A 26,876-nucleotide genomic window follows, 5' to 3' on the forward strand; every position below is an offset into this window, starting at 1 on the left:
AAATCATGTTGTTGTTGTTGGCACTCCGTTGCTTACGATGTTGAGGGTTCCAGTTGATCTGATCAATGGAACAGCCTGTTCGTGAAATTAACGTGCAAGTGGCTGAGCACTCCACAGACACGTGTACCCTTAACGTAGTTCTCGGGGATATTCAGCATGACACAGTGTGACAAGGCTGACCCTTTGAATTACTAGCACAACAAAAACAGGAAGTAAGAGTGAGAGAAAGTTGTGGTGGAAGAGTCCAGCAGGGTTTGCCACCATCCCCTGCCAGAGCCTCGTGGAGCTTTAGGTGTTTTCGCTCAATAAACAATCACAATGCCTGGTCTGGGAATCGAAACTGCGATCCTATGACCATGAGTCTGCTGCCCTAACCACTAGGCTATTGCGCCTCCACCTTAGAAATCATATTTAGGCTGTTATATATTTTTTTTGTAATATGAAGTATCAAAGTCTTGTAGTTCCAATTTAAAATCTGGTCACTGATATTCTATGGTACAATATCTCAGTGAAGTATTTATACTACTTTAAAAGGAAATGAGTTAATAGAAGTGTATATAATTGTAAAAGAGTGTGTTAAATGGTAACTGTGATCACTATGACACAATTATGATGAAAAATTGCCCCAGCAGATTTTCATCATAAGATATGCTAGATGCATTTTGGCCTAAATGGGCCTTTTCTCAATGATGTATGTACATTATGATACATAGATGGTTATTTTGTTAAGAGTCTGCTATACCATGTGGAGCATCTAATAAAAAAACTTAAGTTAAAGCAGCAGTATGATCTGAGCTGACCAATGAAGGCCAAAATACACTCATCTAGAAGCCATTTTAGATTTCTTTTGAATTCTCTTTACTCTGGCTTCTAATATCTGATAATGTAGATGTGTTCTTTACTCATGAAACTTTGTGGAGCTAAGTCAAACTGTTATTAAATATATACATGTGTGTGTGTGTGTGTTTGAGTGAATGCTTGCATTCTGTGTGCTTCACATAAAACATTTCTGAGCTTTTAGTGGTGAAGTATATTATATTTTCCTCTCAACAAATTCTCTGCTGGCTCAGCATTTTTCAAAGGCATGTAAAATGAAAGATCCATTTTTTGAAAAACAGTTAAGGGTTAGTGACAGGAAGGGAACCCAACCATAAAACCATGCCTCAATAATAATATGTCTAACCTATGCTAGCATGGAAAAAAATGGATGTAAATATGAATGAATGAGTATGTACATATATAAGTATTCTAAAGAACTGAAAATCTGCATCAAATGTGAGATGGCAGTGGTGTATATGGATGAGCAGGTAGTCCCAGAAACTTGTTTGTAGGAGAAAAGTGTAGAAATGCATCACTGGAAGTGGCTATATATGTGAGTGAGTGTGTGTGTGTGTGTGTATGTATATATATTTATATATACACACATAAGATTTACTGACAAACTCCCAGACCCATCCTCAGCCTTTGTACTCTAGGATATACAACTCCCCATCTATGTCCCTAATTGAGTGTAATCCACCTAGTTTTATTGGTGTTTTTTTCCCAGTTCTGTCAGTCTCTCAAACCAATGCCACCATTTCACCAAAGTTGTTTTGCATTTATTATTATGTAATTCTTTGTCTCAGTTGCCTGCTCTCTCTTCCTGCTGTTTAAAACAAATCTATTCTTTCATTGTTTTAAAACTCATTTAATATGAACACACAATCAAGCCTCTTTACAAAGTTGTAAGCAAGGAAATATTAAGAATTATATTTACATAATTTACTTCCCTCACCAATAAAATACATCATTTTTGAGCAGTTCTATATGAGTCATGTAACCAAAATGTCCCCATCCATCAACTGAAAAAGTTATTATTGTAATTAACATTTATAAATAAACCTCCTTCAGTCTGTAGACACAATATTCAGATAAGAAGTTTATGCATTAACATAAACTTCTTAAAATTTATCACGCATATAAATTTCATTATTGAAAGCAAACTTAATTTGAATTAGTAAATTCTATTGTGTATCTAATGTAAATTCAAGGTATATTCCATTGAGAGTTGTTTGTTATATTGAGAGAAATGTGCAAAAGAGAAAGTAAAAAAACTTGCAGTGATTTACAGACTGAACAAACGTGTGTTTTTATAATTTTTTTTTTATTAGAAATGACAAATCTAAAAAAAAAAAAACAATAATCCTTGATAGGAGCAGGGTGGGGGGAGTAATTAAAAAAATTCTGGAAAATTAAAGTGATACAAACATGAAATAATTAAATGATAAGATTATCTTGAGAGTAATATAAAAGAAGCTTTGTTACTGGTTGTATAAAACATGGAGTTGAATAGCAGTGGACTATGAGCAAGCAGACACAGACTATAATGACAAGGAAAGAATGCACAAGGTATGTTGCATATCTGGTAAATGTGTAATGCTAATTTAGAATATTTTGAGTGGAAATGGGAATCTTGTAGCATTTAGAAATATTATGACAACAAAAAACCTTTTTAATGTGGATATCATTTACTTGTTTTAGTCATTAGATTGTGACCATGCTGGGGCAGCGCTTTGAAGAATCTTTGGTTCCTGCATTTTGGTTCCTGAGGTTTCCTGAAGCACCATTCATAGGGTTTTGAGTGAAAAGTTGCATTATGGGAAGGTGTGTGCAAGATGGGTTCTGTGAATGCTCACAGAAGACAATAAACAGCAAAGAGCTGACTGTTCCTGTGAATTTCTTTGCCACTATGCAGACAGAAATGGCAGCTTTTTGGATTTGATGGTTATGGGTGACGAAACCTGGGCATTCCACTTCACACTTGAAACCAAACAACAATCACGTGAGTGGCAGCATTCCTCTTTGCCCAAGCCACGAAAAATTCAAACAGACAAAGTCTGCTGGTAATGTCATAGCAACTTTGTTTGGGATTGAAAGGAAGTATTGTCAGTTGACTTCATGGCTTTGGGGACCACAATAAATGCTGGCAGGTACTGTGAGACACTGGAAAAGCTCAGATGGGCGATTCAGAACTGGAGAAGAAGAAAGTTGAGCGAAGATGTAAGCTTTCTCCATGACAATGCTTGCTCCCACATCAAACTGTTGCTCTCCTGCAACAGCTTGGATGGGACATCAGCACCCACCCACCTTGTAGTCTGGACTTCGCACCCAGTGACTACCACATGCTCCCTAAGTTGAAAGAGCATTTGGCCAGTATGTGCTTCAGCAATGGCGACGAGGTGAAAGATGAGGTTCAGTGCTTCCTCAATGCTTCCTCAATTACATGACGGTGAGCTGGTATGCCATGAGCGTACAAAAATTACCTCAGCACCTACAAAAATGCATCGATTGAAATGGGGATTATGTAGAAAAATAGATAGCTGTTCAAACTTTAAAATGATGTAAACATCACTGACAATAAACGTTTCTGTGACTTCTAAATATTTTTGGAGACCTTGCTTTTGGGATTACCCTCGTATATATATATATATATATATATATATATATATATATATATATACACACACGCACACACATATGTGTATATATTCGTTTTGCAAGATTCTTGATGTGAATTTGTGTGTTGAAACAAATATTGTATTTGGGGATAGTCATGTTGCCAGTTTAGCCAATAAAAACACATGCACTATATATTTGGTGTTCACTTGCTTCAGCTTTATTTTATATTAATTGTATTTTGGCCAGAGTTCTTTTGTCACACTTCTGTGACCTCGTTAGTGCTCCATTGATTTCTTCTTTCTTTTTTTTTGTGTGTTTCTCCTTACTAATGATCAAGGAGACACACAAAAAAGAAAGAAGAAAGCAAAGGACCACTGATGAGGTCACAGAAGTGTAACATAAGAACTCTGACCGAAATATGATTAATATAAAATAAAACTGAAGCGAACACCAAATATTTAGTGTGTATGTTTTTATTGGCTAAACTGGCAACATGACCATCCCCAAATACAACAATATATATATATATATATGTACTCTAATGATAAAGGACAAACCACAATTATTTTACTAGAAACATTCGCCCAAATACAAAAAATAGATGCTGCTGGTGATTGTATTTTTGTGGATTCTGAAACTTCCATGTGGTGCTGTTCCCCCCCCCTCTTTGTGATTCTGTGGTTCCTGTATATGGTGATGTTGGTTCCTCGTTAAGTTGCTGTGATGATTAACATAAATAATTTTGGCAGTATTGTAGAAGGAATAATTATTATAAGAGGAGGAGTAGAAGAAGAAATTGATGATGTTCACTCATCATTATTACTACAGGAGATCATATGATCAAGAGATGACTTTACTGGAGATAGAGAAGCTGGTGAGGTTGACCCATTGGCAACATCATTAGGATTAACAAATGTCCTTGGGAAATGGTGTATAAGAACTATTTAGTCAGTTAATGCTCAAGTTTTTTTCTTCATGTTTAATGTTGACTGTATTTTTATTAGAATGAGTGAGTTGTTGATGCAAGTAATGGTAAAGCTCTTTTTCCCCTTATATTAAATAAATATCCTCATGAAAAACTATGGTATTGCAATAACCAGATGAGTTATGTGTTTTCCAATTAGCTGAAGGGGTTGTAATTCATCTTTGGTCATATCTTATGTTAGGAGGAGAACTCTTCCCTGATTTACCAGGAATCAGATCACTAACAAGGAATGGAATATTAGAATAACATTAAACTAAATGGAAATTGGCACCTAAGTTCTCACCATCATCATCATCATTTAACATTTGTATTCCATGCTGTCATGGGTTGGACAGTTTGACAGGAGCTGGCTAGCTGAAGAGCTATCCAGACTCCATGTCTGTTTTGGCATGGCTTCTATGGCTAGGTGACCTTCCTGATGCCAACCACTTTACACTGTGCGGACTGAGTGCTTTTATGCAGCACTGGAATGAGTGCTTTTTTTACATAGCACCAGCAAGATTAGGATCATTCAGCTGAAGAGGGATGCAGGGGACCTGCCTGTATGCAAGGACAACCAGAATTGTACTTAGCTTGTGTCTTCTCAAGCACCACAAACCGTCAGAAATCTCAGTCCCTTGTCATCCCTCATAATTCCCAAAGAATATTCAATGGAGCTTTGTATTGCTATGTCAAAGAGAATTAAGGTTAAATAAACTAGAAAGTTAAAGAAGTGATTTTAAATTCTCAAACACAGGATAATGCTAATAATATAGCCTGAACAGGATAAGCTACCCCTATTTTGCAGAGTGTTGGCAGCCGGCTATGAAACTCAAACTCACACCTCCGTGATTACGCATTGCGGTTCTCAGTTTAGCTTAATGGTTCAGAGCACCACAACACGTAATCACGGAGTTGTGAGTTTGAGTTTCATAGCCGGCCGCCAACACTCTGCAAAATAGGGGTAGCTTATCCTGTTCAGGCTATATTATTAGCATTATCCTGTGTTTGAGAATTTAAAATCACTTCTTTAACTTTCTAAGACATCTCAACGCTTCTAAAGCAAACTTTGTTTGTTTACGTTCATTGTAATTTGAATTTATTAAATAAACTATATCAACACTGAAAGAACATTCTTTAAATTAATTAGCCTTCAACTCCTAACAATGGGGTGGTAGGATAGATTAAAATGATTTGAAATAATTAAATATTCTTTCAGTTCATTTTCATAATCAATCATCATAATTAGTTAATATCCATTTTCCATGCTGGCATGGGTTGGACAGTTCCACAGGAACCAGAGAGGACTGTGCCAAGCTCAATGCATAGTTTGGCATAGTTCTTACAGTTGGATGTCTTTCCTAACACCAGACACTTTACAGAATGTACTGGGTGCTTTATACGTGGCACTAGCACTACTGATGTTGCCAAGTAACTCACAAAACAAGACCCCAAACCAAGAAGTATTGAGAGAGGTGGCTTTATGTCAGGTGATGAGAGAGGTTGAACTAGGATAGAAGGACAAGAAGAGATATATGGTTACCCTGGTTTGAACAAAGAGATGGTGGTGGTGAAGATGTATCAGGGTGTTTAGTAGATCAGAGATATTTTGTGTGTTTGTTGTTGGGGAATTGTGCTACTCATAAACTCATACTTCTGTTGAGAAGTAGACATCTAACCATAAATCTTGATTTTTATCCAAACATAAAAGGCAAAGATCAGGGCAGGGCCTGGCTGTAGATGGCCATTTTATACATATTGACAGTTCAGGAGTGGATTTTAGTGTTTTTACAGGGTTAAGTTAATAAAAGACTTGTAAACCTAAACAGAATTTGAAAATGTAAATCATTAATAAGGAGTAGCATGTGTTAATAGCTAACAGTCTGTTACTGTATTAACTTAATCATTGTTAATGTTTACGGGTTTTGGTTAGGAGCAGTGCATTGCTTCTATATTCTAATCATTAGAATCTAATGTCACCTGCTGGAAGGTTCTGATCAAAATTCAGTGCAAAGGAATAGTTTTTAGTGAACCTGATGAGGCTGTTTGATTTTTTTTAAATATGTGAATGTTTTTTTTTTTATTACCTCCACCTTAGCGAAGGTGGAAATATTGTTTCTACTCATGTTTGTTTGTCCATGGACAAGATATCTCAAGAACTGCTTGATGGATTCAGATGAAACCTTCAGGGATGTTTGGCCTTGTGACTGGCATGAACTGATTAGATTTTGGGATCAATCCGGTGCCAGACAAGGATTATTTGTTATATTTACTTTACATAAAGTATTATGATCTTATGTTCACTTTCAAGTCTTTCTCTGATTATTTTCCTTGAAAGCATGCTCATGGTTTCCATGTAAGATATGGGAGCATTGCTGTTTTCAAAGTTTTATTTTCGTTTCTCTATTATCAATTTTACTCGCATCTCTATCTTAGTAGAAACTGATGGATAAAGAAATTAAACTTCATCAACAAACAACAGCAAAACCGTTCAGAAATTAAATAACATTAACATATTCAGTAACAATGATAAATTTAATTTATCCTCAACAATTTTTAGTTTGACCAATTTTGAATATATCGCTCCTCTTTAAAACCTCTTACCTACTTGACAATCGCATTTCTAGTTCTGCCTTGAAGGCAGCTTTACTTCTTGGACTTATGTTGTTGTGTGCAACGATGTTGTTAAACCTCCGTTAACAGCACCGTATGCAGCACCTTTCCATTTTCATTCATGCACAGATAAATTTTTCACTATAGACCTTAATGGCTGTAAAGACACTATATCAGGGGACAGACTAAAAACGGCCTTCATAGAAAAAACTGTCCCTGTTCCCACTGCAGATGGCACACGCACACAGCATTACAAACATGGCCTGCACACCCACCCTCACATTCCATGACTACCATTGGGATCGATCAGGTACCGGACAAGGATTCTGGATTATTTTTCCGTTTTTTTTTTTACTTAATTTTTGAGAACGGTCGGGTTCATTTTTAGTATTCTTGTTTGTGAGAGCAGTTATTTCGGATATTCTCATTTTAATAATCATCTCTGGCTAATCATCGAGAGGACGTTGGTGTTGCCTTGGCAGAGGTTTGTGCTCTCTGAGTGCTCTTGTTTAGATTTGATTTCACACTTATCAACAGTTTTATTAGTTTGTCTATTATAATAAAGAATGTTTTTTCTCCCTTTTGATTAGGATTCTAATTTGGAAATATTCACATGATACAATTGACTTGCAACATGCCATAAATTATTTAATCATATCTTATTGACAATTTTATTGAACTGTCTCTTGTCCAACTTCTTGTTAGGTTGCAATAATGAGAAAACATCTATTAATTTAATTATATGTTTCAAGTTGAAAACTTTTCTTTTTCTGCGCTGTCTTTAGGTCAGTCCTTTTCTCTGCTGACTTGTTTAACATCTTTTCCCCTCTATCTCAAGTGTTAGCTTATCATAGTCAAATGGTCTTATTTTAAATTGCCATAAAAATGATAATTTTTTTTTCTCTGGTTTCTTAATCTGTTTCTATGTTAGTATCATTATCTTTTATTAGTTTCCTTTGAACTCACAGCAACATTTTTAGAATACACTTCACTTTATTAGAAAATCTAATTATTGCTTTAAGTATTTTAATATAATCTAGAATATACCCAAACAAATCAAAATAGGTAAATACAAAGTTTTCATTACTATTTAGTATTTTGCAAAGCTTTTCAAACAAGTTTATTAAAATCTGATTCTTAAACTTTCAATCTATTCAGTGATATGGAGAGCAACTTTCAATATATTTCACTTTTGTTAACATGTGCTCTATCATTTATTTAATTACATCTGGTCTTAGTCAAAAAGTATTTTAAATTGAACTATTTTCACATCAAATAAATGTTTTGTCATGGCTGTTCTTTGCTTTTTCTCACAATTTATTCTATTTGCATAGTTTGAGAAGTTTTCTCTTGTCTTGATAGCTTCTGCTTCCTCTCTGACCCCCTTCCTACATAAAGTGATTGAATAGTGAAATTCAACCTGTCCTGTGTTTTTCAATTACATTAAACTATATACTTTTTAGATGCATGAAACATTTCTTTTGAATTGGTACCAGAAAGAAGTTAATTGTATTTCTTGTTTGAATTATTTCCTAGCAATGAAAGCAAGTTAACTGTTACCACTTTTGCCTCTTCACATTATTATTATTTATTCAAAAGAAAACTTTCCTGTTGACACAGATTATTTTCAAATATTCTGAATTCAATTCTTTGTAGTTTACTCAAACTTTATATATACTGAAATAAAAGAAATATTCAGCATTTTAATTCCACATCTTAACAGAATATTGCAGTGAATGTCATTGTTTAGCTTTTAATCATTTTGGTTATTCCCAGTTACAAGTATTAATACTTCACTCAGCATAAGAAATTGGTTTGTGGCAGATTGGAGTTCCATCTGGCACAGTCTACTTTCTTATTTCAATCCATTTTAAGTAATTAGATTAATCTTTCATAGTTTTAATTACTCATGTAATTTGCAAAGTAATAGTGAAGCCCCAGCATGGCCATAGTCCTTAAAACAAAAAACAAATGTATTCTGTTTTATACCAGTAAACATTTCTTGTCTTTCAATGATTTTGTCAGAATGAAACCAATGGCAGAAGATCAGAGATACTTATTATGTCAGTCTTTTGTAAGAAATGAAATACTTCTAAAAAAGATGCTTTGGTGTTTAAAGAAATTTCACAGTAATTAAAACCTGGTAACTTGAAGGAAGTGGTCCTTCAACAGATCTTGCTAAACCCATTTGTGTCCAATTCACATAAGCTTATTATGATAAATGTATGGTTTTAGAAGAAGAATATAGATTAAAATATTACTTCTGTAACAGTCTGATGAAACTTTATTCCACCTATGTTGATTGGGACTGCCATTTGTACAAACTACACTAGCAGTTTTTTGGATCTGGTTGTAGGACATTTTGCCATTATCATTTTTGTTGTAGTGAAATTCGCTGTGAAAAAAATATACTGACAAAAAAAAAAAATGCTGTTTTCTTAAAATTGCAACTTCCTCAACTAATCTACCAATTAGAGAAAGATAGTTTCTTTAAAATGAGTTCTCTAGTTTACAGTTTGCGTATGTGCCTCCTTTATGGGAAAATTTGCTGTAGGAAATTTTACCCTGGCAAAAATGTTTGTGGTGAATTTTCTGGACATAAAAAGATCTATTAGAACTTGTTTTAAATTTTTTTTGCTGTTATGGAGTATAACTTGGTGGTTGTTACTACAATCAACATTTTTTATTATTTAATTGATGTTGAAAATAAATTTTACTTTATTAATTGTAGAATTGTACTTAAATTTATTCATTATTTTTCTATTTTTATGTTGTTGTTTCTTTACAGGGTCACAGTCGAATGGTTTGTTCTGTAACCTGGGCTGAAGAAAGTTCTTTGTGCCACCTCTTCTCATGTGGATTTGATCGTCAAGTTTTGGGCTGGCAAATAAATGTTGCTGCTAAGGAATAGTAAGAATAGTAAGAATATTTGTAAAAGAATATTTCCAGTCATTGAAGATATAAGACATTTATTAGAATGTATTTCCGTTTTAGTTTGTTTTCAAAGAATTTGTCCACCAGTTGTTTCGGGTAACAACTTGCCTCTTCACATGTTTGGTAAAGCTTGGCTGTCTTTCATTGGATGCTTATATGTCTGGTAAGGCAAGTTTAACATTAAAGCTATGGAGTTTAACATCTCAATCAACTAGCTATGCTATTAAAATAACCATACATACATACAGACAGATGCATATGCCCACACACACAGTCTTTTAATGCTTTCAATCTTTGACCATACTGGAGCACTCCTTTAAAAGGTATTGTTGATATTGACATGAACTAACTTTATTGATCTTTGGTTTTGAACAACTAATATATATATATATATATATATATATATATGTGGGTGTGTGTTTGCATTAATTTTATATATACACACACAAACACACACAGATATAAATACATAGGATATTACCCCCAAAATGTATACATACATTGAATGTCTATAAAGTCAGTGTTTATTAAAATGCATTTCATTTTCAAAATTTAATAGAATCTATAGATGATTTAACTTTTTTATGAATGACCATTCTGTTCCACTTCTGATAATGTGGAGCAATGGAATTGCAAACATCAAGAAATATTTTGTTTGATATTTGTGTGCATTCTCATTCAATGAATGAATTCATTGACTGTCACTGCTTTTGTACCATAAACCTTGTCCTTTAGTAACCCTATAAAAAAAAAAATAGTTCTTCCAGTATGTTCCTTGTGGACATTATGAACAGTTCCATCTACTTCAAACTTATCTCTAATTCAAGTGATAGTAAATCGCATAGGTGTACCTGTTTGAAACTCCTTTCTACACTGTCTTTGCACTTTCACTGCATTTTCAAACTTTCAATAGCACTTGAGAGTAAATTTTCTTCTTTTCACTAGTTCTAATGAGTTAAATTGAAAAAGAAACGAAAATTGAGTCATTAGCTGTTAAAGTGTGTACACAGTTTGTTTTGGGCACCCTCTGTATGTATGTGGATATATGGAGTTAAAATTACAATATTATGCAAAAAGAAAAAAAAATCAAGCAGCTTATAGATATTTCTGTATTATCAGCTAGAAGCCCCTCCCTCCCTGGCTGATAATACATTTATCTCTTCCATTAGGAATTCATCTGCAATGTAATTCTTAATAGTTAGGCTTATTTTATTACTTCGTTCTATGTACCAGTGAGAATTATTCCTAACACTGACAGAAGAGTTCCTCATTCAACAGATGGCCATGTTGAGAAAGTATATTGCTGTAATCAATGTGGAATGTAAACTGCTTGCTTGGTCAGTGGGAAGATCTCAAATGGGTTTTTGCAATGCTATAATGTTTGATAAAGGTTCTCTCTCTCTCTCTCTCTCTATATATATATATATATATACATATATATATATATAGAAACAAAACTAAACACATTTACACGAGGTGTGTGTGTGTTGATAATTCTTTGGGTGACTGTGTTTTTTCTCTTTTTAGGCATAAGAGAATATATTCTCAATGCTGTTGGTGTAAAAATACCTGAAAGCAAGTCATAGCAAGGTGTTTTTACACTAAAGGCATTGAGAATATTTTCCCTTACACTTAAAAAATGCAGCCACCCAACAAACTAACAATACACACACTTTGTGTATGTGTGTTTGACTTTGTTTACATACCTTGAGTGGTTTCTAATTAATATTTGAAAAAATATATATGTAAAATCATTACCATTTAACACTTGTTTTCTGTGATGGTACTGGTTGATGCCTGCTTTGGTTTGGTTTTCTGCCTAATACCTGACATTAGTGAGGTCTCCAGGTAACTCACAAGTCCCACAATCTTGCAGGTTATAATATTGAAGGATATGGCTTTATGCTCAGGTGATGAAAGGTTAAAGTATGATGGAAGGATAAGTAAAGAGAGAAGTGTCGCTGATTTATGTCACCCTAGGTATGCATAGGGAGGGAGGGAGAGAGGCAAAAGTGAAAAGGGTGAGACAGACATGAAGAGAGAGAGGTAGTAAAGACATTAAACCTAAAATAGAAGAGGAAAATAGTCTTAGGTGAATGCTTTGGAGGAAGGACTGAAAGAGGGAGTTTTTATGTTTCAGTCAATGGTCCTTCAAGAATAAGAATGCAAAAGAGAATAAAAAATTTAAGAAATTTATTTTTGCATTAAAAGCCTGAATTTTATTATAGGTAAGTTTTTTGAAAATATTTTGGAAATAAGGAGCTTAAAATTTGCTGATGTATTAGAGACACCCAGAGATTGACCTGGGTATGAATCATAGACTTTCTCTCTAAAATAATGAGCTAGAATTTCAAGAATTTTTGATGAAATCATATCAACCACTGGAGTTGCTTTTAAATGTATATTTTAATTTTTTTTTTACAGTACTTTGTGTTTGAAACCCTTTGCTATCATATGATAGATAATGGTCCATATTTTCATCCAATGAGGAAAAGAATAAAAATTAGTTTATGGAAGTTGAAATAAATTATGTTGAGGGGTGACAGCAAAAGCTATATGCAAAATATTTGGAAGAGAAAGTAAACGAAAACCTAGCAGTAGTTGTGAATGTCTAAGAAACAATGGAGGTAATTTGAAGAAATCAATTAATCTCCCAAAGTTGCATGTTTAGTGAGTGGTAAGTGTGACCCTCATTTGTAGGCAAGGGTCATAATTTTTGACATGTTTCAGTCTAATTAGATTCCATCAGCAGTCTCACCAAGCCTGCTGAGTAGTTCACAAAGATTTTTACAAAAAGAAAAACAGGAAGAATTTTGGACCAATATAATTTGCATAATTAAAAAGAAAAATGGGCTAAGAGAAATAATTCAAATAGTACATGAATTTGGTGAATTAAATTACGGGCTGAAATACTGAATGTTGCACTAGAACCCCCACCCACTTTGATTAAAGAAAGGAAACGAAGTTTGGAGCATCTAGCGAAGGAAATTGGAAAAACTAGAAGTAAATCAAATGTTTGGAATAAATGTCAGATATTTGTGAAAGACAACCACATTAACCATTCCAGCAACATCAGCAGCAGCTACTACAAAAACAAATAACCAATGATAAAATTTCAGAAATAACATGTGACAAAAGTAATAACCCTGTGAAAAAGACCATCAGCGTCCAGATTAAATATAACAAAATAGCCTTACAACAAACTTCACCATAGCAACGACTATAAATTTAATAAATACAAAAATCAACGAAGTTATACCAAGATTTTCTTTAGAATATAAACAAAACTGAAATGAAGTGTTACACCCCACCACCACCACCAACTTCACTGTAGCAGATGTAGTCAGTTCCAGGCACTGATCTCCATTTGTATCAATGGAGTTTGCTGATATTTGCAACTGTATTTTTAAATGCTATTTTTCAGCTATTGAGTGCTGCTATGTTGTTATATCATTGAATAAATTAAACAGTTTCATGGCTTCATGTTTTGTATTGAATATTGTTCATCAGAAAACTGCTTAACAAGCTCAGTTTTCTTTTTTTTTTTTTTCCGTGTGTGTGGATAAGTGAATGCGTGTGTGTATGTATTGTAGACAGTATTCTCAATCATTTTGACAGCCATGGCAGGAAATAGTTTTGATGATAGATGAACATCATCAAACAATGTTAGAGTTTGTTGGTCCCTGGTATTTCCAGAACTGCTATGGTAAGACACTAAAACAGAAATGGTTAGTCTCTGGCATTGCTAGAACTGCTAGGGATGTCCAACTAAAACAGAAACAGTTTTCTCTGGATTTGCTAAAACTTTTATGGTAAGTAATTAAAAAGTTCCTTTTCGGTAGAAATCCTAGAACAGAATGTGTTCGTCTCTAGTATTGTTAGAAGTATTATGATATACAACTAATACACTGTCTCTTGTATATTATTGCTCAAACTTTGGGGATAATAAATCAACTGGAGTTGTTAAACTCTGGGGTGCTGAGAACTGCTATGATAACTAAAACTTAAGCAGTTTTTTTTTTTTTTGGCCTTGCTACCACAGTTATCCTTGCTACCACAGTTATGCTAGAAAAATAGTCTTCTGTTGCATTGTTAGAACTTATAAGCAACTACAAAAGAGACAATTTGTCTCTGGCACAGCTAGAAATGTTACTCTAAGCAACTAAAGCAGCAACTGTTAGTCTCTGAGTTATGTACCTTAATACTTCTTGCAATGCCAACTCTGATAACATGTCATTTGGCTAAACAGTTGTTAATTCTGGATTAAACAACTAGATTTTTAAAAATTAAACTGAACTGCATGTGCAATAATGGACCTAAGATTGTGCTTGTATTTCAATTTCTTTTTAGGCCTCTGTCGGTCATGGCTGACCATGGATGATGTCATCTGTCCGTTGAGTTGTCTATTCAGTTTTTGCAACGCCTCCTGTGGTTGTAGAAACCGATGTGAGAGTGGCAGTCTCGTTTGCAGAGGTCACACCTATACGTTGAATCCAGTCTGTTGGCTATCATTTCTCTTCTGCGGGCTCGGTTTTCAGCTGCTGCCACCTTCAAATTCTCTTCGCCGGTCTGCAGTTGTTTATGAAGAGTGCCTCTCCAGCTGGTTCGGTCGGCTGCTAGATCCTCCCAGGAATTGGTGTTGATACCAAGTGCCTTCATATCCCTCCTGCACATGTCCCTGTACCTCAGCTTCGGGCGGCCAATGTTTCTCTGCCCTGCGACAAGCTCTCCGTAAAGGACATCCTTTGGGATTCGACCATCCTCCATACGGCGAACGTGGCCAATCCAGCGCAGCCGACGTTGTCTTAGTAAGGTGAGCATGGTGGGGAGGCCAGCACAAGACAGAACGCCAGTATTGGTTACTTTGTCTTGCCAGAGGATGCCGAGCATGCGTCGGAGGCTTCTGAGGGGCAAGGTGTTGAGCCATTTCTCCTGGCGGGCGTACATGGTCCATGTCTCGCTGCCGTATATCAGATTGCTGAGGACGCAAGCACTGTACACAGCCATTTTCGTTTTCACTGTTAGCTTGGGGTTTGTCTACACGCTTGGTGTGAGGCGAGCATATGTTGTGGCTGCCTTCCTGATCCTCTTGTCTATCTCAGTATCTAGGGAGAGGTTGTCGGTGATAGTGGAACCAAGGTACATGAACTGGTGGACAATCTCGAGCTCATAGTTGTCGATGGTGATGACAGGTGGTTCCGGCGTGACTTGACCCATAACGTTTGTCTTCTTCAGACTGAGAGTCACCCCAATTTTTTTTTTCAGGCCTGAGCTAAGCAATCCATCAGCAGCTGCAGTTCCCAACCTCAGCGAATAGCGTGTCTCTAATGAAGACTTCGCGGACCTTTGTCCTCGCTTTTAGGCAAGCAAGATTGAACAGCCTACCATCCGATCTCGTCCGTAAGTATATTCCCTCTTGTGCTGTGCCAAATGCATTTCTCAGGAGGAATGAAAAGATCTCGAAAAGGTTGGGGCGAGTACGCAGCCTTGCTTGACCCCGTTGCGTATGTCGAACGGCTGGGAGAGGTTGCCGTTGAACTGCGCAGTCCCTTTCATGCTGGAGTGGAAAGACTCGATTAAGCTGTGCAGTTTTGGAGGACAGCCGATCTTTCGGAGAGCCTTGAAAAGACCGTCTCTGCTAACAAGATCAAAGGCTTTGGTGAGGTCAATGAATGCGACGTAGAGGGGCATCTGCTGCTCTCTGCACTTCTCCTGGAGATGGCGAAGGGTGAAGACCATGTCTACCGTGGATCTTTCAGCTCGGAAGCCACACTGTGATTCTGGGTAGATACGTTCAGCCAGCTTCTGCAAACGGATCAACAGGACCTGAACGTAGACTTTACCAACTACGCTAAGGAGGGAGGTACCTCTGTAGTTGTTGCAGTCACTTCTGTCATCCTTGCTCTTGTAAAGGGTGATGATTTTAGCGTCCTCGTGTCTTGGGGCACGCTTCCCTCCTTCCAGCACTAGCAGAAAACCTCATGCAAGGGGTGTAGCAAGGTAGACTTGCAGTGCTTGATGAGGTCTGGAGGAATACTGTCGCTGTCTGGTGCCTTGCCTGCGGTCAAACTGTCAACGGCCTTACTGAGCTCGTCCGTGGTAGGCTCTGCGTCGAGCTCTTCCATCACTGGTATGCACTCGATGGCGTCAAGGGCTGCAGGAGTCACAGTTGCCTCTCCAGAATAGAGGTCAGAGTAGTGCTCCACCCATCTCTCTATCTGCCTGCTCTGGTCGGTTATGATTTCCCCGGTGTTGGATTTGAGGGGGGGGGGGCGTTCTTGTTTTGTGTTGGTCCCAGTGCCTTCTTGATACCATCGTACATGACTCTGATGTTGCCTGTTGCAGCGGCCGTCTGAATCCTTTCACTGAGCTCTGTCCAGTACTCGTTGGCGTAGCGCCTGGTGGTGTTCTGAACCTTGCTCCTGGCCGCCTTGAGGATCTGCAGGTTTTTCTCAGTGGGTGACCGCTTGTATTCTGCAAGTGCGGCGCGCTTGGCCTCAATGACGGGGTTCATCGTGGACGACTTGGCATCAAACCAGTCATGTAGCTTCGAAGCCCTCTTCCCAAAAGTTGCCAGGGTGGTGCGGTGGATGGTGTCTCGCAGAGTTTCTCACTTCTCTGTGGCGGTATCTCCGGCCTGCGATGCATCGTATACTTCTTCAAAGGCCTATGCGAACTGTTCCACAAGATCGAGCTGAGTCATCTTGCTAACGTCAATGCACGAGGTCCCCGGCTTCTTTGCACTGTGGAACCTTTTTGGTTGCAGCCTGATTTTGCAGCATACCAGGGAGTGGTCTGTGTCGCAGTCCGCATTGCAGTAAGAGCGTGTATGGAGAATGTTTTTTATGGCAGCACGCCTGACCACAATCAGATCCAGTTGGTGCCAGTGCTTTGAGTGCGGGTGCCTCCAGGAGACCTTGTGTTGGGGTTTCGTTTTGAAGAAGGAGTTGGTAATGCACAGGTTGTGAAGGGCACAAAGCTCGAGCAGTCGCTGACCATTCTCAATGAGTCTTCCCACTCCAAACGAACCAAGGCAAGAAGGCTACGAGTCGCTGTCTGCGCTCACTCTGGCGTTGAAGTCGCCCAGGAGAATAAGCTGTTCGGCATTTGGTATATTCCTGATGGTAGATGAAAGGTTCTCGTAGAACTCATCCTTGGTGTCCGAAGTGGCGGACAGCGTTGGGGCATACACACTGACAAGGTTGACGGGGCCTTCGGTGGTGTTAAGGAGGAGTGTTAGGAGTCGCGCAGAGCCGCCGCTGTTCGGTTCTACCATATTCAGCAAGCTGTTCCTTACTGTAAAGTCAACTCCATGCTCTCTGGGTTCATCAAAGTTCTTTCCTCGCCAGAAGAATGTGTCGTCCTTTTCCTTCAGTGTGCTTGCACCAGCTAGCCGGGTTTCTTGCAGGGTGGCAATGCCGACACCCAGTCTTTTGAGCTCGTCGTTGATGACAGCTGTTTTCCTGGCGTCACGGACATCCCGCAGATCTTGGGGAAAAACCGGGCATCATTGACCGGACATTCCAACATCCTAGTTTTAGAGCCGGTCTCTTTCTTGAAGGTCTTATTTTGTTGTTAACTGGTGCTGTGACTAACGGTCTGCTTGTCGGATGTTTTCCTAATCCCCATGCACCCAATGAGGATGGCAGACCGTGACGGGACAACACCTTAGTGGCTGGGGGGCTGCCCAGCTTGGGGCAGGCGGTAGTTGTCCAGTGTGACTCGAAGATCTCTCCCACCCTCGGAAGCAACCCCTGGCGCCACACATCACGCCAATTGAGTGAAGGCTTATAACCGGTATCTGTTGCTCCCCGTGTTCAAAACCTTTAATAGAATGTCTCTAAATTCCTGTTTACTGAGTGTTTGAGTTTCTGTATCTTTCTTTGCCAGACTGGCTTGTGTCTGAGTCCTTGCTGTAAGTCTGGAATCCCTATAATTTGAAATTGATTTTGTCCAGGCCACAATAGTGTAAGGGACTACAAAGAAGGAAAAGAAGAGACTTACAAATTCAAAAGAGGTTGACTGATAGAAAGATTAAAAGATTGAACAGCATTGTTCAGAAAAAAACAAAACAAAGCTGGTGAGATCCAAAGAGAAACAGTTCAAAAAAGGTTAAACTGACATTACTAACAAAATCTCAACAGAGAAACTATGTGCGTAGGAAGAGTAGCGGATGACAGGCTTGAAGATCTTGACAGAGGGCACCAGGCCACAAAGTTCATCAGAGCAACGATCACGGATTTATGTGATAGTTGAGTGTGTGTGTGCGAAGATGCCCACAAACACAATAAGCTTCTCGTTCTTATATAAAATGAAGATGACAAGCTTTGGAGGATGTAGTTGACTTGTTGCTCCAATTACAATTAGTAATACAGTAGCCTTTACTGCATTGCACCAATGTGTCCTTTCAAATGAGTGATAAAACACTTCCATGTTGGTATCCATAGTTACTCAAAGGAGGTTTATGAACACATCAATGTTACAGAGATATGCGACAACAAACAAAATAACTTGTCGAAATATACTTATAATTGAGGTCATGAACGTGGACGTTGTTTTATTTTTTGTAAAAAAAAACAAAGATTTGTAACGGTATATATAAGAGCGTCCAAGTTGGACTTATATATTTACGTATCGACAAAATGGAAAAAAACAAACTTGTGACTAAAGTTAAACATTGATGTGAAAGTACATCAAACTTAACGATACACTGACTACTTGATACTTTTGCTTAAAGCAAGGAAGGAAACAAGAAGAATGGGTAATTGAAAAAAAAACTTTGCTGTCTTGTACTATGCATCAATGTAACAAGGTGTTATTTTGTCAGTGAAGTATTTAAAAAGTTTGCTTTTTAGCCAGGAAATAAAGCTTTTACAAAATCAATAATACATACTTCAGATAAAATACTAAGAAACGATGACCAAAGTGAAATCAGCGTTTATTGGATAGAGATCTAATCGTAAATAAAGTAAGACATTTCCAAGTGAGAATGTTTCCTGCACAGCTCAAAATATTGGGTTAGAAAATGAACTACTTGTGAACACTGAAGAGAAGGATTAGTTCATGAAATCATGAAGCACCATGAAACTGGAATAACATGAGTTAGTATTGACAAGATTACTCGTAGAAAATGAAAAACAAACAAATCTCAGTTGTGATGACAGACTTTGATACAGTTCAATTTTACTTTGAAAAGTTATAAAATGTTCCAACTTTGAATCCCTTTACGATCTAATTAATTCTCCTCTTGTATTCACTGAAATCTTCATAAAAAGGGATTGCAGGAAGTGATATCAGCAACCATCTGTTGAAAAAGATGAAACCAGATGAAATTTGCTGAATAAGATGAAATCTCTTTGGATGTGCTTCAAAGATTTTTGTATCAATCTTCTAATTGTGAATTTCATAATCATCTGCCAGATGAATGGACCAAGTCTATAATAACAGCAATCTTGACGCAAAGAAACAGCAACCTGCCAGAAAAGAGGTTTATGTATCTCGGTGCAAACACTCTTTGAGAAATACAAAACTGAAAGAATTCCTTCACTTTCATTTTGAAAATTAGCTTTGTGGTCAAAGAGAAACACCATTGATCAAAAACTATAATTAAGCCTCAACATCTCCCAACACAAGCAGAAGAGATAAAACCTGGATCTGTGTGTGTGCGTGTATTTAGCTTTCTAGAAATAAACAATTATAGGATAATTGCAGCAGCATACAATCTTTCTCAGCTGACAAGTTTAAGTACCAAAAGATTAATGTTGATTGATGATGCTTAAGAAGACCAAATGCATCATTGGTCATTCTTTTGAACCACATAACTCAAGAATAGTGAAAGTAGATTTGCCAAGTGCACAGCATCTCTTTCTTTGCATACCACTCCTTACGTCGTTTAACGTCCGCTGTCCATGCTGGCATGGGTCGGACGGTTTGACTGAGGACCGGTGAGCTAGAAGGCGAAAGCTACATCAGGCTCAATCTGATCTGGCAAAGTTTTTACAGTTGGATGCGCTTCCTACCACCAACAACTCCGAGAGTGTAGTGGATACTTTTACGTGCCACCAGCATGAGGGCCAGTCAGGCGGTTCTGGCAACGACCACGCTCAAAAGGTATTTCTTTACGTGCTACCTGCACGGGAGCCAGTCCGGCAGCACTGGCAATGACCACGCTCAAATGTTATTTCCACGCTCGAGTAAGAGAAAATCATCTCTGCTATAAGACATTTCTTAATTGAAATATTGTTCCAAAGGTTGTCACAGCCGGGGGTGGTAGTAGGGATAAGCGCCCACTATCTACAAAATGCTCCCACATGGCGTGCGTCTCAGAAAGCCTCCGACAACCAAAGTCCAACTCCAGGCCTGCTCGTGGCGGAACTGCTTTTACAGACAGGAGAAGGGGCAAAGGCGGGTCTCTGGCGCCTTAAAACCAAATGCTTTGGGTAGTTGGGGCTCGTCAGCCTACAAAGGCTGCCCATCTAGGAGAAGGAAAGCTTTAATTTCAAACCTCCGCCGCTGCCTTGTGGCAATATCCAGTCATGGAAAAGGCTTCAGGAGTAAACCTCGAGGAAAAATCCGGAGTCGGAGCCCCTAAGGCAGCTCGATGCTGATCTCAACTTCGTTCTGGCAACTCCTGCGACTGCGTTGACACCAAACTGTAGCAGCCCTGCTGTTCCTTTGGATCCATCAACGAGGTGGAGAGGGTGGGCAAGTTGAATGGGCAACAGCCTGTTCTCCATATAACACTGCCCAGGCTTACATCTGTCCACACCATCCTAAAACTGGAGAGGACACTCCAGCTTCACCATTGATATGGTGTCGACATATAGTTATTTAATTCTATTTGTTTATCTGTGTATTGTATTATATTTCATTTGTTTGTTTGTTATAATACAATACACAGATAAACAAATGGAATTAAATAACTATATACATTAAAAAAATTCTACTAAATTAAATACAAAAAAAGAGAAAGAATAGAAAAAATAAGTAGGTATAAACACATGAACAAAAAAAATAAAAACAAATTAAATGAACGTATATAAACGGGATACGGATAATACAGGCGATTTCCCCACACATACTAAACAGACACACATGGGGGTATACGCATGCGCAAATAAAGACACATACAATAGAAATACAAAATGGCTGATCATTAGCAAGGAAAGACGTACAAATAAGAAAGAAGAAAGCAAAGGACCACAGAAGTGTGACGAAAGAACTCTGGCCGAAATACGATTAATATAAAATAAAGCTGAAGCAAATTAACACCAAATATATAGTGCGTGTGTTTTTATTGGCTAAACTGGCAACATGACCGCCCTCAAATACAACAATAAATTATATTTTAATTAAGCTTAAATGATAGAGCTCAATTCAAAGAATTTCATGATATCAATCTCATGTAATGAAGTTTTAAAAGAAAAAAGTTATGAGTATTTGTTTGTCAAATTTGAGGGTGATAATTTAGTTCTATACTTTTTAATGAATTTAGTTCTATAAGGATACTTTGAAGTAAGGAAAAATTATTAACGGCACCACTAATTGACACATTATTAATTAGCATAATAGCGTAGCCTGGAAAAAACATGGATTACATGGAAAAATGTGAGCAAAAGAAATAATATTCTTAAGATTATAAACCTGAAAAATTACAGGACAAGTTATTACACTTGGAAAAGTTCAGTACAACTTATTACATCTGGTAAAGTACAGAACAAGAACATTTTTACTTAAAATATTGCAGCTAAGGATAAAATTTGAATATTGAAAATTATTTGATTTTAATTTACAAAGTAACATTATAATTAAAAAAGGTACCATCATTTTGGGGAGGGGCCAGTCGATTAGTTCGATCCCCAGTACGCAACTGGTACTTAATTTATCGATCCCGAAAGGATGGCAAAGTCGACCACAGCTGAGTTTGAACTCAGAACATAAAGACAGATGAAATACCGCTAAGCATTTCGCCCGGCGTGCTAACTTTTCTGTCAGCTTGCCGTCTTATTGACACACTAGAATACTTAAAGAATGAAAGCCAGAAGTACCAATATAGCTAAAGTCTTATGCAAAATAGACTAGTATGTATGGTAGGCAAATTCTTTATGTAAAAAATAGGCGTTGAGTCAAGACTAAAAATGTGAAAACTTGGCAATAACTCAAGCAAATTTTACTGTGAATTTGTTGTTATAGGTAGATTTTACTGTAAAATATAACTAATTTTTATATTATTCTATTTATTGTACTAACTATGTACTACTATTACTTTTTATAACCTATTTTCAAATTTCTAATTATTAATTAATAATTAAAGAAATGAATTTTTTTTAAAGTGCAAAATTTTTTAAAATTTTTAATAGAAGTAACAAGTAGTAATAAATAGAAGTAATAATTTGTAATAAAATTTTTAGTTTTAATAAAAGCAAATATTTTCTTAATCTAAATATTTTATTCGAAATTTTATCCTTAGCTGCAATATTTTAAGTAAAAATTTTCTTGTTCTCTACTTTACCAGATGTAATAAGTTGTCCCGAACTTTTCCAAGTGTAACAACTTGACCTGTAATTTTTCAGGTTTATAATCTTAAGAATTTTATTTCTCCTGTTCGCATTTTCCATATAATACACATTTAGGCAATATATATATTTAAAGAATATTTAGACTATATAAACATTGTCTAAACTCCTGATTATCTCAAGAGAAGTAGACTTCATTCTTTGCAGAGTGAATCCATTCATTCTTCAAGATTGTATTAGATTCTTCAGTCACAAAAGAAAAATGTGGTTTTTCTCCAGTGAAGGAACCAGCACAACCTTGACTAAAACAGAATTTGTCTTATAATTGAGTAGATTTAAAAAAATACATAGAATACAACAAAAATAAATGATCCAAATCTAATATTGATAGTCCAAATGTCATTAAAATGGCACTAAAATTTACGTTTCTGATCATCATGAAATACAGAGTAACTTCGAAATTTTATACGCAACATTAGTTTCAAATGTTAGCACAAAACCGGTAATTTCGGGGAAAGGCATAAGTCAGTTACATCGACCCCAGTACTCAACTGGTACTCATTTTATCGACCTCCGAAAGGATGAAAGGCAAAGTCGACCTTGGCGGAATTTGAACTCAGAACATAAAGACGGACGAAAGACTGCTAAGCAGCTTTCCCGGTGTGCTAACGGTTCTGCCAGCTCGTCACCTTAGTTTCATATGCAGTATTGTAAATAGAATATATGACTTAATAAATGTAGCCTATAACTGACTTTTAAACGTTTTTAATAAATATGTTTATATTATGTTAATGAATAAGTTTCCCCTAAAACGGATTTATGAACATTTATAATATATAATTTATAATATATCATCATCATCATTATTTAAAGTCCGTTGTCTACGCTAGCATGGGTTGGACGGTTTGACTAGAGCTGGCAAGCACAAGACTCCTCTCTGATTTTGCACGGTTTTTACGGCAGGATGCTCTTTCCAACATCAATCACTTTGGAAAGTGTGCTGGGTGCTTCTACGTAGCATCGCACGGGCGTTTTTACGCGACACCGCCATGCATGCTTTATACTACCAGAGGGACCGAGTTTAACACTTCTGTTGCAGAGTACGGGTCTTCTTGCAGCATGAATAAATGTAGCCTCTATATCTGATGTCTGAACATTTTTATGCAATATAAAAAAATGCTTCTTTCCTATGAAATTCTTCGTACAGTTTAATATTTTCATATTGGTTTTGATGTTTGTATTTTTGGCGTAATCAATCTGAAAACTTATTTTGCAACCTTCATAAAAAACAACAAAAGTCTGATAAAATCTTAATTTAGCAGAGAAGAAACAAAGTGTTATAAGATTCGTTGTATAAGGGTGAATTAATGTCTTAGTGGAAATCAGATTTTGAGACTGGATTAGTCTTTATTCATAATTCTTCAACAGTTATGGAGAAAATATTAATCACATATTTTGATCTAAAGATAAGTGTAAAGTCTGGAGTAAGAAAAGCCTAAACTTATCTGCTTAAATTGGGAAGTTGTTAGACGTCAAATGAGTTTAAATAGTTTGGTAAGTTACGCAATAAAACTGCTATAATATAATTTTCTTATTTGAAGCATGTTTTATGTCAGGAGCTGCAACAAACTTGAATATCAAAAGTTGTGATGCAGAATGAATCCATTGTTGAAAAAAAAAACACAAGAAATATAATGAGGACTTAAACACACTGAATTCATTGGAAAGAGTAATCGGTTTATCCTGACTCAATAGTTGTTAAAAAAAAAAATCTTAGTCGGTTTCAAATAGTAAAATTCTCTCATATTTAAAAAATATTTTTCTCTTTCATTATTTAACAATTTATAAAGGTGGTGAGTGAGCAGAATCGTTCGCAAGCCGGGCTACGTTCTGAATTCAAATGTGACTGACGTCGACTTTGCCTTCCATCCTTTCGGATTTCGATAAAATCAGAACCGGTTGAGCACTGGGTCGATGTAATCGACTTATTCCGCCTCCCCGAAATTGTTGGCCTTGTGTCAAGATTTGAAACCGTTATTTAACAGTATATTCTTTACTATGTATTCAACATGTTTAAAGGATTCTAAATTTAATGTGAACTTTTTAAGATTTATTTTTTTTAATAAAATCTTGTTTTTGCATGTATCAAACCCAACTTAAATATTCATTATGCTTTATGATTTATTTGTAATGATCATTAGGCTTGTGTATCTATATTTAGCCAGATCAATATAAACAAACTTTTCAATTAATCTAAAAGTGCTGTCAAATATAATTTCTGATTTCATTTTGTGAAAATGGAGCTTTTATTGTTCAACACCATCTCAGGAGCCATGCCTCCTTCTCTACAGAATTTATTGCAACCACCTTTTCTGCTACAGCTTATCTCCATCTTAGCTACATTTCTTTGTCATTTTCAGCTTAACTTGTATTATTACGATATTTTAATAGAAATGGGATCTGGCAGAAATGAACGTGCAAGTGGCTGAGCACCCCTCAGACGCGTGTCCTTAATGTTGTTCTCAGGGTTATTCAGTGTGACAAAAAGGGATGACCCTTTGAAATACAAGCAGATCTCATTTTTGCTAGCTGAGTGGACTGGAGCAACATGAAAGCCCGCCGCTGGGAATCGAACTGAAGATCGTAAGATAGTAAGTCAAAGACCTTAACCATTAAGCCACGTGCCTCCCCCCACACGTACGCGCGCACACACACACGTGTATGTGTGTGATGATCATTAGTTTAATCTTTCCTTTTCCAAGTTTGCATGACTTAGACAGGAATTTGTTTTGGGGCAGGATTTTACAAACTGTTTGTTAGGTAAGAGACCTCAATATTCTACAAATTCTATGAATAGAAAAAAATATTTGACAAAATGACAAAATGTCAGTAGATGTTTGATCTGAATATTTTCAAATTAAAAAATTGAATTTCTCTGGTGTTTTTAATAAAGGTCATATTTTATTTTCAAAACTTAATTCAACTAGATATGGAATAAAATGCTAAATAACAACGATTCTATTTTTTCTTGCTGCCAACTTGTTCTATGAAAACAGATGTTCTATGAGGAAGTTCATTATACCTTCTCTACTAACAAGTATATTAGTTTTTATATAAAATGTTTAGTGCATGCCAAAATCTTTTGATTGTTGTTCAGAGTGTCTCATTGGGGGAGGGGGTGTATGTCTCTTTTAATTATCAATGGATAAGTTTTGATATTTGGGAATTAGTCTAATAATTTTGTAATATCGTAATTTTGCAAAGAAAAATTATTTTGTCGAATCTTTGTTAAATTTTATTTTTTTCTCCCCAAATGTAACTTGTTTTATGGTGTTGTCTTCATGTATCATTTTGATATAAATTTGATCACTTTCCAGATTCTCAGATTTGCACACACACACACACACACACAAACACACACAGAAGTACACTTATCATACGAATAAACATTGACCTTTGTTTATATAATAATCTTTTTTTAAGTAGAATTCCTTAATTTAGGATGGAACTATATTTTAGACAACAATATATTTGTACTCCTCAATAATAATGCTTTATTTTATACACGAACTCATTTATAGTAAACAACCTTTTAATGGGCTGAAATGAAGACAAAGAATGATCCATATTTCAAGATCAACAATTTCTTTTATTTTTGTTATGGGATTGAATTGATTACGATGGAGTGATTGAGGTCACAGACAGACAGATAGTTGATGTGATTTTTAGATGTCACTTTCTTAAATACGCCAAAAGGGTCTTAGGAGAGAAGGTGCCAAAAAGTTTGTGAGTGGTCAGGTCTAGCCAATGAAAAATAAACAGTCAAGCAGTCCAGTTTGTTATGTCTAGAACAACTAAATTTAATGGAATCAAATTTTTAATATCGAGAATGTCAATGATTTGATGACAGCTTTATCTTAAAGTATAAGGAAGGAATTAACTAAACACATATGAGTGGTTATCCACCATTAAGTGTTACATATTAATGCTGCTCCCAAAGTGCGACGAGAAGATATTCATAAAAGTATGAACATCATTACTTCCCATTTACAATTATTTACATCTAATTAAGAAATTGTTATTAATTTAAAAGTCATGTCTGAGTCATTTATTTCATTTGGCCTTTTGAATAGTTTGTGCTTACTTGATGCCATGTTGAGAAAGTGTAAGTGAGTGAGAGAGAGAGAGAGAGAGAGAGAGAGAGAGAGAGAAGGAGGGAGTGAGAGAGCGTGGGAAGCAGAGGGAAAGAGGAAGTATTGAAAATTTATTCTGTTAATAGCGTTAGACGTTTCATGTTTCTCATCAAGCAATAGGGCAAACACACATGCATTCATACATATCAGTGAGAGAGAGAGAGAGAGAGAGAAGGGAGAGAGAGAGAGAGAGAGAGAAGGGGGAGAGAGAGAGAGAGA

General features: G+C 36.4%; 2 protein-coding genes across 4 annotated transcripts in view; one reads left to right on the top strand and one right to left on the bottom strand.

Moving 5' to 3' along the window:
* Positions 1 to 13,428, top strand: part of LOC106879184 (WD repeat-containing protein 37) — a 141,523-nt gene extending 128,095 nt beyond the window's left edge. For all 3 annotated transcript variants that reach the window (XM_052968596.1, XM_052968598.1, XM_052968597.1), the window contains one exon: positions 9,804 to 13,428. In XM_052968596.1, coding sequence (XP_052824556.1) covers positions 9,804 to 9,926 — 123 coding nt within the window. In that variant the 3' untranslated portion in view covers positions 9,927 to 13,428. The remainder of the gene's footprint in view (positions 1 to 9,803) is intronic.
* Positions 13,429 to 16,991: 3,563 nt separating this feature from the next.
* On the bottom strand, positions 16,992 to 26,618 carry LOC106879183 (craniofacial development protein 2-like). Its single transcript, XM_014928631.1, has 3 exons — positions 26,609 to 26,618; positions 17,806 to 17,925; positions 16,992 to 17,437 (listed from the first exon to the last, which is right to left on the bottom strand). Exons 1-3 carry the CDS (start codon positions 26,616 to 26,618, stop codon positions 16,992 to 16,994), a joined length of 576 nt encoding a protein of 191 aa, XP_014784117.1.
* Between the last annotated feature and the right edge of the window lie 258 nt (positions 26,619 to 26,876).

The sequence above is a fragment of the Octopus bimaculoides genome, chromosome 6, assembly GCF_001194135.2.
Source record: "Octopus bimaculoides isolate UCB-OBI-ISO-001 chromosome 6, ASM119413v2, whole genome shotgun sequence".
In the NCBI taxonomy this organism is placed as follows: domain Eukaryota; kingdom Metazoa; phylum Mollusca; class Cephalopoda; order Octopoda; family Octopodidae; genus Octopus; species Octopus bimaculoides.

What these genes read in the sequence shown, in the direction of transcription:
- LOC106879183 (XM_014928631.1), bottom strand. An exon ending in TACAGAAACTCAAACACTCA is followed by an intron (nt 17,438 to 17,805) that starts GTAAACAGGAAT and finishes TTTTTCCCCAAG; the next exon opens with ATCTGCGGGATGTCCGTGAC.